The sequence below is a fragment of the Leptonychotes weddellii genome, chromosome 1 (genome assembly GCF_054177405.1).
Source record: "Leptonychotes weddellii isolate Sample4059 chromosome 1, ASM5417740v2, whole genome shotgun sequence".
In the NCBI taxonomy this organism is placed as follows: domain Eukaryota; kingdom Metazoa; phylum Chordata; class Mammalia; order Carnivora; family Phocidae; genus Leptonychotes; species Leptonychotes weddellii.
Window position 1 is genome coordinate 58143123 of NC_138369.1, and position 10594 is coordinate 58153716.

Below are 10594 nucleotides of genomic sequence, written 5' to 3' on the forward strand. Positions count from 1 at the left end.
AAGAGTAAGTAATTATAGACACAATAATAGCCAACTGACTTTTCCCTATAGAATTTACAATAAGCATTTCTCCATGATATTATAGATATGTACCTATTGTATATGTTAGCTCTATAATATAAACTGTTGGCTACCAAATAGTTTATATGTTATTTTCCTATATTTTACAGAATTTCTACTTCATAAACATAGCTATCATGAACATCCTTGTAGTTCGCTGGATCAAATGACAGAGACATTTTAAGGATTTAAAATAAAATCATTACATGTTCTTAAATTGCATTTTTAGTAGCATCAAAAGAGAATGCAGAGTTCAATTTCTCATCACCCACAATAATTACTGATCTTTGTTAATCTGATTAATGAAAATTTTTTCTTGGTGATGTTTCTTTGCATTTCAACTAGGTAAAAAGCAGTTACTGACCTGCTTTGATTTAAATATCCAGGAAGAGGCTGCAAGACTTCCTTCATGCAGGGGGAAGTGGGTCTAGGTGGCATAAGGTCCCTTCTGCCAACAATAATCTATGCATAAGATAATCAAATAAAAAAGCCACTGCCTGCCACGTTTGCTGCAAAAATAAAGAGAAACATAACATAAACTCTTACAACTTGTAATTTTGTTATTCAACAATATTTGCTGGAAACCATGTGCTCTTCATTGAGCTAGGAACATGGGATCTGACAAAGAACTAGAAACATTCCCTACCCTCCAGGAATTTACCTTGTCATGTAGAAAGAAGACAAAAAGACATTTATTATGTGAGGGTGCCAAAAAGCAGAGATATTTATACCACTTTTTTTCCTGTAAAACAGTAAGTTTATGAATTAAAGATACAGTACTTGAGAAAAACCTTCCATTTCATATTTCAAAGAATTTGTATCTTTCACCTTACCCATGCCTATAATAGAGACTACCATCTAAATTAAATGGGAAAATAGAGGAATGTATGGCTTTCATTCATCTAAATCCACAAAGGGAAGCCAGGCACCTGACAGATCACGGTCAGTCATTCTGTTAACCACAGGAGGGCAGTGGCACTCTGCCTATGAAATGCTTCCTGGCTAGTACTTTTCCAAACCTTGGTGAAGATCTGTGCCTGTTCCACCATCTGAGAACTGGTGCTCAGGACCAGAACATGACCCAGGTGCTTAAAACATGGCTTCTCTCCTGTCGGTAGGGTTCTCAGCCTCACAAGGGTTCCACCAGGAGACAGCTCCAAGGTCCCCTTTTGTGACAGATTCACAAGGAATTGCTTTGAACCCCCTGCATCTTGCCAGTGATGGGCAGTCCCAGGGGCTCAATATCGCAGAGGACTTCCTCCAACTCAGATGGGCACTCTCAATGAGAAGGCGCTGTGGGAAATGGGTGTCTTTCCCACGGGGCCTTCCTGAGGCTGGGAGGGACATATTGTCATCACCAGCGCAGTTCCAGTTGTCTGAGCAGACCCGGAAGAAACCTACTCTCAGTGTGAACAAGCTGCTTGTTGCTTTTTCTTGTCTTCTCTCTTAGATGATTTCATTTTATTCGAACCTTCTAGAACCCAAAGTAGTACATTATTTACCATGGCACAGACCCCAAACACTTGCTACTGTAGAAAATGCCATCTACCGTTGTTCAGGAAACCAGAACCTTAAATATAAGACTGAAACATTCAGCAAGAATATATCCGATTTAATTCTGTACAAAGAACCTGGTGCATATTGTACACATTCCAGGTTGAAGTCTGCTTTTGTGAAGCAACCCAGATAAATCTAATTGAGTTCTTGTTCTTGCCTTCTAAACAATCCCCTTGGGCAGCAGCTTGGCCACCTTACTTGGGAGGTCATAGCTTATTACCACTCTGGAACTCCTCTTGGGTGCTCCCCCTCCCCAAAGCCCTTAGCTCAAGGGGCTTTGAAATATTTTCCAAGGTGGGAAATCCTTATAAGAGAGTGAACTGAATTTCTGATACAGACTGAAAGAAGTTTGGAATCCGTGAGGTGAATAAAAGGGCAATCAAATTGCATATTACCACCCGGGATGGAAAATGGAAATGGGACTCGATAGGAATGAGACCAGGTTCTATGAGTTCTAAGCTGGCTCCAAAGGGTATTTCCAGCGACAGGTCCTAAACATATTCTGAACACCTATAGGGTGTTCCTTCCTATGCAAGTCCAGTCTCTAGGTTAAGGGTCAGTCATGAAATTTCACTCATATTTCTTAGAACTTTGTTAACAGATTGGATCTGCTCTTATAATGGCCAAGCAGCTCCTATCAATCTCCCATGGATAAACACTAAAAACTCAGGAGGAAATATAAAAAAACTGTTGCTGGAAAATACAAAAAACAAAACAAAAAAAACCCCCAAAAGTAAGTAGGCTCTGGAAGAGAGTTGACCCCTGTAAGAATTAAGTCACTAGATGAGTTTCCCACTTTTTGTAGCTGTTATCTTTTGTCAAGCCCAGTCTACTGGCAGCAGGACAGCTAAAGCTGGAATAGAAGCCCGCAGTCTTGTAGCATGCATAACCAGGACTAGTTTGAGGCAGTTTAGTTAAAATCACCTGTAACCCTCCTGGCACTTATTGGCTATCACCTCACACAAAGAAAGAAATGCATTTTCTATCGACGTTCTCACACATGCATGGATACAACGTGTACCTGAGATTGTTCAAGGACAAAGGACATCTTTATGAAAGGACCAACGACAGGGGGTACAGCTATCATCACAACCAGGCCTTCCGAATTCTCTCATCCTTGCTTACCTGTATGCATCTGTCTGTTTCAGCTGTAGGAAGCTGACTTGTCCTACCTCCACGGTGTCTAAATCTAGTGGCGAAGCGCACAGCCCAACCGTGTGTCTGTCAAAGCCTTTGTCGACAAGCTCTTGGTAAAAGCGGACAAATCTGATCTCAGCCTGACATGGAGAAATCTTCCCTCCGGAGTTGCGTCTTGGGGGTCAGGACAGCTCAGGGCTTTCACAGGCTCACAGGATCTAAGTCACCGAGGTCAGCCCTGGCGCTCAGGGTTTCAGCCAATAGCGCACAGCCAGTGAGTGAGCACTGGGCAGGGCGGCCGGCGAGACCTCCCGCGCACTCACCCTTAGCCACAACTGGCAAGAGCCCGTGCCAGGTAAAGGCCCTGCTAGCAGGCCTGGGCTAAACTCTCTCTTCCACAGCCTCTAAAATTGGAGCCTGTGCTCGAACAGGTCGGGAAAGAGGCACAGGAAGACGGGAAACTGAGCGCAGTCCCACATCCCTCGCCGCTCCCGCGGGTGCAGCGGGGGGGCGCCCGGCGCCCCCGGGCTCCGGGCAGTCGCCGCCGGGGACTTGCGGGCGAGCTGAGGGCCGCGCGGTCCCGACTCCCCGGACGACTCGCCAGGGGGCTCGGCCTTCCCGCCCCAAAAGACCTGCTCCTCGCCGCGGGGGCGCCCTCGCCCGACCGCCCGCAGAGGGCCGGACCCAGCAGGCCGCTCCGGGGCGCCGCAGGGCTCCCTCATCCGCCCGGGGCCTCGGAGGCTGGGGGCTCCCGTTGGATTCCTCCTCACTCCGGGTCCAGGGCGTCGGCGGGCGGGGGTCCCCACCCTCCAGCCCTGTTTGTCTCAGGAGACCCACCCTGGGTGTAAGCCCGGCCTCCCTCCCTCAGCGCTTGCAGCAACTGCCCGCGGCCCAAGATCCCTGGGCAATCCCCAACGGCCCCCAACCAGCACCCCCAAAGCACCCAGTCAGCCCCCAAGGGAATCCAGCCAATCCCAACGGACCCTGGCCAATCCCCACCGGTTCCCAGCCAATCCCTAACGGCACGCAGTCAGCCCTCAACGGAATCCAGCCAATCCCAATACCCTGGCCAATCCCCGGCAGAACGCCCCCAAAGGCCTCCAGCCAATCCCCAATGGCCCCCAGCCAGTCCCAAAGTCCTCCTGCCAATTCCCAACGGTCCCCAGCCAGCCCTCAAAGGCTTCTAGCCAATCTCCAACGGCCCCCAGCCAGTGCCCAACGGCCGCTACTCTCTGGACAGGGTGGGGCTGGGAGGGCTCCCTAGAGGACGCTGTCTTTAAGAGGGACAGGAAGGATGAGGAGGAACTGACAAAGAGGGTCTGCAGGGTGTTGTAGGTTGAGGGGAGGAGGGTGCCTAGGGAAGTCATAACTTGGGGGGCCTCTCTGGTTATCTGCAGCTGGAGCTTAGAACCAGGGGAGAGGGGAGAAGACAATGCTGGGTAGGAGAGTGGAAACGAGATCATGAGGCCTCCATGCCCAATGGAGAGGGTTGACTGCTGCAGTCAGATGTGTGGTGTGGAAGGAAGCTCTGGAGACAAGGGGGACAATGGCTGAAGTTCGCAAGCAAGTCTGGGGCAGGAAGCTGACTAGGAGATTGTGTGGGTGACCTAGGTAGGAGGGAAGGTGGCCTGGGCTAGAAGATGGCCCTTCGGGTGGAGAATTGTGGACTTGTTTTTGAAGCTACAGACAAGAACCTAAGTCACACAAAGCAGGAAAGAATATCCAATGGAAAAAAGACCTTCTCTTCAACAAATGGCGTTGGGAAAATTGGACAGCCACATGCAGAAGAATGAAACTGGACCACTTCCTTACACCACACACAAAAATAGACTCCAAATGGTTGAAAGACCTCAATGTGAGACAGGAGTCCATCAAAATCCTAAAGGAGAACACAGGCAGCAACCTCTTTGACCTCAGCTGAAGCAACTTCTTCCTAGAAACATCGCCAAAGGCAAGGGAAGCAAGGGCAAAAATGAACTATTGGGACTTCATCAAGATAAAAAGCTTTTGCACAGGAAAGGAAACAGTTGACAAAACCAAAAGACAACAGACAAAATGGGAGAAGATATTTATAAATGTCTTATCAGACAAAGGGCTAGTATCCAAAATCTATAAAGAACTTATCAAACTCAACACCCAAAGGAGAAATCATCCAATCAAGAAATGGGCAGAAGACATGAACAGATATTTCCCCAAAGAAGACATACAAATGGCCAATAGAGACATGAAAAAATGCTCAATATCACTTGGCATCAGGGAAATACAAATCAAAACCACAACGAGATACCACCTCACACCAGTCAGAATGGCTAAAACTAATGTCAGGAAACGACAGATGTTGGTGAGGATGCAGAGAAAGGGAACCCTCCTACGCTGTTGGTGGGAATGCAAGCTGGTGCAGCCACTCTGGAAAAGAGTATGGAGATTCCTCAAAAAGTTGAAAATAGAGGTACCCTATGACCCAGAAATTGCACTCCTGGGTATTTATCCTAAATATACAAATGTAGTGATCCGAAGGGGCACATATACCACAATGTTTATAGCAGCAATGTCCACAATAACCAAACTATGGAAAGAGCTCAGATGTCCATCCACTGATGAATGGATAAAGAAGATGTGGTTCATATATACGATGGAATACTACTCAGCCATCAGAAAATGAAATCTTGCCATTTGCAACGATGTGAATGGAACTAGAGGGTATTGTGCTAAGCGAAATAAGTCAATCAGAAAGACAATTATCATACGATCTCATAAGTTGAATTTAAGAAACAAAACAGGATCATGGCAGAAGGGAGGGAAGAATAAAACAAGACAAAGAGAGGGAGACAAACCATAAGAGACACTTTTTTTTTTTTTAAAGGTTTGTTTTATTTATTTGAGAGAGAGAGGGAGAAGCACGCTGCCTGCTGAGTGGGGAGCCTGACACGGGGCTCAATCCCATGACCCTGGAATCATGACCTGAGCCAAAGGCAGATGCTTAACCAGTTGAGCCACCCAGGTGTCCCAAGAGATTCTTAATCATAGGAAATAAATTGAGGGTTGCTGGAGGGATGGAGGGTGGAGGGATAGGATAAAGGGGTGATGGACAGTCAGGAGGGCACGGGATATAATGAGCAGTGGGTATTATATAAGACTGATGAATCACTGAACTCTACCTCTGAAACTGATAACACACTATATATTAATTAATTGAATTTAAAATAAAAAATAACGAGGAAACCATAAATTAAAAAAAAATCCTGTCATCTGCAAAAAAACCACAAAAAACAAAAACAACCTAAGTCACAGACCAGGCAAGATGGTGGGCACAGGGCTGTGAAGACAGTGGGCCGAGGGTGAAAGTGGCTGAGTTGCCCCTGCCCCTACCTGAGATGGGGAAGCAGCAGTAAAGGGAGGTAGGGCTGTGGTGGGGAAAGGGGGATGCCAGGTTCAATTTGGGAATGTTTTGTTTGTAAACAGAGATACCCTGGGCCCATCCAGGATTCACAGGGAGGGGTCCAGGGTGTGGACTTGGGAGTCAGATATGGGCGGGATTCACCAACCTATACTGGAGCTAATGGATGATATCAGAGAGCTGGACTCAGAAATTTGTGGACAGTCCCATCTGAGGGCTAGGTAGAGGGAGAGAGAGTTCACAGGAGACTGAGGCGGCCAGGTGGGAGAAGATGAAGAAAATCAAATATTAAAGTGTTTTAAAGGCTGATGGAAAAAATCAGCTTTGGGGCGCCTGGGTGGCTCAGTTGGTTAAGCGACTGTCTTTCGGCTCAGGTTATGGTCCCAGGGTCCTGGGAATGAGCCCTGCATCGGGCTCCCCCTACTCTGTGGGGAGCCTGCTTCTCCCTCTGCCTCTGCCTGCCACTCCCCCTGCTTGTGCTCTCTCTCTCTCTGTCAAATAAATAAATAAAATCTTAAAAAAAAAAATCAGCTTTGGAATGGAGTTTGCAACAAACATTGGGCAATGCTCATGAACATTGAAATATAATTCCACTTTTCAGTATCTACCAGGAAGACAGAGGAGGAAGGAGGGAGCAATCCATTTCTGAAGGCAGTAAGGGGTGCATTGGGTGGAATTCAAAAGCAGTTACTGAGTAAACGCATGTCTTCTGCTAATTAACACCATTCAATAGAAATTCTAAACAAAGGCATGGATAGACTCCCCCCCACTGTAGCGGACTGCTGCCTTATGGCCCTCCAGCTGAGCAGGGGATTATTATTGCTGCACTGCTTATAACAGAGGAACTTCAGGTACATCCTAAATGTCCATCCACAGGGGAAAGGCAAAATCAAAGAGGATCTGTGCAGGTGATGAAACAGGACATACAACAGTTACAAGGAATTCACATACCTATATATCTGAACAGACTCTAAAAACACTGATAAACAAGCAAACACGCACGAATATATCCATATTGACACTTTTTATGAAAAATTACCTCCTATAAAGGAATTTCTATATAGGGATGGGCTGCAGCCGGGCTGGCTGAAGGCGCAGAGCCGGGTGCTTGTGGCCTGCCAGACCATGCATGCTGAGCGGAGCATGCGGTTGGCCTCACCCCTGCACTGTGGGATCCACATGTGCCACAGTTCGTGGGCGCCCATAGGTGCCTTCTCGCCTCGGGGTCATGGCCGTCCGCAGACAAGAGCGAGAGGACCAGGGACCAGCCCTGAGCCTTCGACCAGGCGCTGCTTGAGTTCCTGTGCGCCCGCTCTCCCAAGAAGCCACTCAGATATGAAGCATTGGCAAATGAACTGATTAATGAAGAGTTGGGAATAGCCTATCCCATTATTGATGGGATCCCTAATATGATACTGCAGGCAGCTAGGAGGACACATTAAAATAATAAGAATTGGAGCAGCACTAGATCATAATTAAAAACCACAACACACACAACTAAATTTTTTAAAAGATTTTATTTGAGAGAGTGAGACTGCAAGAGCAGGGGGAGGGGCAGAGGGAGAAGCAGGGTCCCTGCTGAGCAAGGAGCCCCACGCAGGGCTCGATCCCAGGACCATGACCTGAGCTCAAGGCAGACACCTAACCAACTGAGCCACCCAGGCATCTCATAGACTAGATTTTCTTAATACCACTTATGTTTTTAAAAGAGTGGCAGGTAATAAGTGGGGGAGAAGAATGTTTCTGTCCCTTCCTACGGTGACTGCCTTCATTCCGTTAGTATCTCTAGCAGGACTGTTGGCAGCCTCTGTGGAAGAAAACTCCCCACAAGACTGCACCAACACAACCAGCTTGTGCTTTCACGGTCTGCTTCTGCCCATTACCATACCAGTTTCTGTGTTCTTCCACCTTTGGACCTGGATGGGTATTAAACTCTTCAGGCATAATTAATACAACCAGAGCCAAGATGATATATATGTATTAATGATATGTCATGAGCATCCATCTCTGAAAGCTCAACTACATGGAAATACTGGAAACCCACTTAAATTGCAGGAAAGTTGCTTTGCCTTGCTTCTCTCAGAGGTTTAGGACTATGGGAGGCTTAAGCTGCAGAAGTTTCTTTTATTGTACTTTTGTTCTGCCCTTGTTTTTTGAAAATTCTAATTTCTAACTACTGTATCAGAAGAAACATTTCAACACAGTTTCTTATTGGAAATTAACAGTCCCAACCATGACCTGATGACTTTCTTACCCCATTCATCTAGAAGTTAATAATTAAAATTTTATATGTTTATTTTAGATTCAAAGTATTTGGCAGAGTCACATGTTAAGGATGACTGAAATAATTTCAAAGGAGTTATGTTGGAGTAGTTGTAGAGAAATGCATTTGAACTAGTGTGATAGAAAACTACAATAAAATGGAAATTTTATGTACTTGTAAACATTCTGTGTTTGTAAAGTTACCTTCATGTCTTTGGCATCAAATGATTACATTAGTAATAATAAAATAAGATGACACTTTTCCACTAAAAAGAAAAAAGGAATTTATATATATAAAGTGTAAGGACGGGCCTAGAGAGACACACCCCAAAAGGGGTTACACTGAGCAGGACTTGGGGCACTGGGGTTGGGAGCAATACCAAAGAGGCTTTGAACTTTGATTTCCAGCAAAGAAAAGAGGCAAATGCAAAGCCAGGGTATGATTAGAAGTGGCACAACTGGAAGTAAACAAGCATTTTTTTTTAAGTACCTATGGTGAGGGGCGCCTGGGTGGGGCAGTTGGTTGAGCACCCAGCTCTTGATTTTGGCTCAGGTCATGATCTCAGGGTTGTGAGATTAGGCCCCGAGTGGGGCTCTGCACTGCGCATGGAGCCTGCTTAAGATTCTCTCTCTCCCTTTGCCCTGCCCCTCTCTCTAAAAAAAAAAAGAAAAAATTTAAAAAAAGTGTTAGAAGTACCTATGATGAAAAAAAGGCATCAGCCTCTTTACTCCATTGTTTAGAAAGTACACCACTGCAGCCCATGCCAGGTTTCCCTCTGCCTTGGCCTCACTCTGGGGACATGAGTGGGACACGGGAACATCAGGGCCACTCCTCACTGACTTATGGTCCCACCTGTACATGGAACCTCTCCGGTGCCTTTCAGGCCTTTCCACGGCCCTGCCATTTCTGGGGACCCTAAGCGGGGTGGGTCCCAAGAGTCATCTGGAAACTGCTGCTTGGGGCCAGCTTCAGGCTGCTGCCTCCTGGGAGGGTGGAGGGATGTCTAACTTGACCTATCAGATAGACCTAGTACGTGGGTCAGAAGCTGAGGTAAGACTCAAGGAGTGGCCCACCCTTCGGGCCAGGTGGCCCACTTCTACTCCTTTGCCCTGGGTTCTTTAGGTGGCACTACCCCTCCAAATCCCCTCCCCAATAGTCACCTCTCCAGGCCACCTGTGCAGCCCCCAGGCCCAGGTTGTCAGGCTCTCAAGCAGGCCGAGGCAGGGCTCACAAGGAGGTGGGGAGCTCTCCTTAGATTTACTTGGCTTGCGTAAATATTGTGCGTTTAAAATTTATTGAACTTATAAAAAAATTTATTGACGTTTTCTTTCTGACGATGATTTTTTAGCCATACAGGTCAGCTTCCTTAAGGTCCATTTTTATTTTCTGGAATTTAGACTGAGTCCAAAAGTAGGCACCAATACCATCCTCTGCAGTCCAGTTCCTGCAGTGGGATTTGGGTCTACTTGAGGACCATCCCTCTGTCTACACTGGAGCCCCCACTGACCATTGCAAAAGGCTGGGAATTTTGTACTCTATGCTCCCAAGAAGAAAAAGAAAAGGTGGGGGGAATGATCTTCTTGATTATGGACCGACCTGGAACCTCCCTCCCGTCCTTCCCCAGCCTGGCCGGCATCCGCTGCTCATTCTGTCCTTTGCACAGTTCTCCAGCTGCACTTGAGATCAAGGAAGCTGAAAGCCCAACCTTGAGAGAGGATGCCTCCACTCTGGAAGAGGTGTCTTCAGTCGTCTGGGGTGGCCTTGGTGGGAGTGTGCCCTATGGGGTAGGGGACAGGAGTTCTTATAAAGCCAGAACCCCATGTCCAAGATAGGAGGGTGGAGTCTGGAAGAGATAGATGGGCACTGACTTCCTCTCCTGCCATTTGTCCTGGTGCTCAAGGCCACGGGGAAGGACTCTGAGCTTAGGCAAGGGCACCACTAGGCTAGGAGGGGAGCTGGAACCCTTAGTTTTGGTAGGGAGAGGATCAAGTTGAAGCCTTTCCAACCCAACTGTGCCCCAAGGGTCACTCTTGGGGTAAGCACAGCAAGCGAGGTGCTTGTGATTTCCCCCCACCTCCTGTATCTGCCATGCACGCCCTTGTGAACCCTCCCCCCTCACTTCTTTAATCCCCACCCCCCTCCCCACAAGGCCCTGTCTCCTCTGTGACATCCCACCCAAG

At 47.2% G+C, this 10594-nt stretch overlaps 1 protein-coding gene across 1 annotated transcript; it reads left to right on the plus strand.

Moving 5' to 3' along the window:
* The first annotated feature begins 7888 nt into the window (after positions 1 to 7888).
* LOC102740381 (phosphatidylinositol N-acetylglucosaminyltransferase subunit Y-like) lies at positions 7889 to 8457 on the plus strand. Its single transcript, XM_006733432.3, has one exon. The coding sequence runs from the start codon at positions 7889 to 7891 to the stop codon at positions 8099 to 8101; it is 213 nt and encodes a 70-aa protein (XP_006733495.2). The 3' UTR covers positions 8102 to 8457.
* The last annotated feature ends 2137 nt before the right edge of the window (positions 8458 to 10594 follow it).

Bases quoted from the DNA above. Each gene is read 5' to 3' on its own strand.
- LOC102740381 (XM_006733432.3), top strand. From the start codon at position 7,889: ATGTTTCTGTCCCTTCCTACGGTGACTGCCTTCATTCCGTTAGTATCT.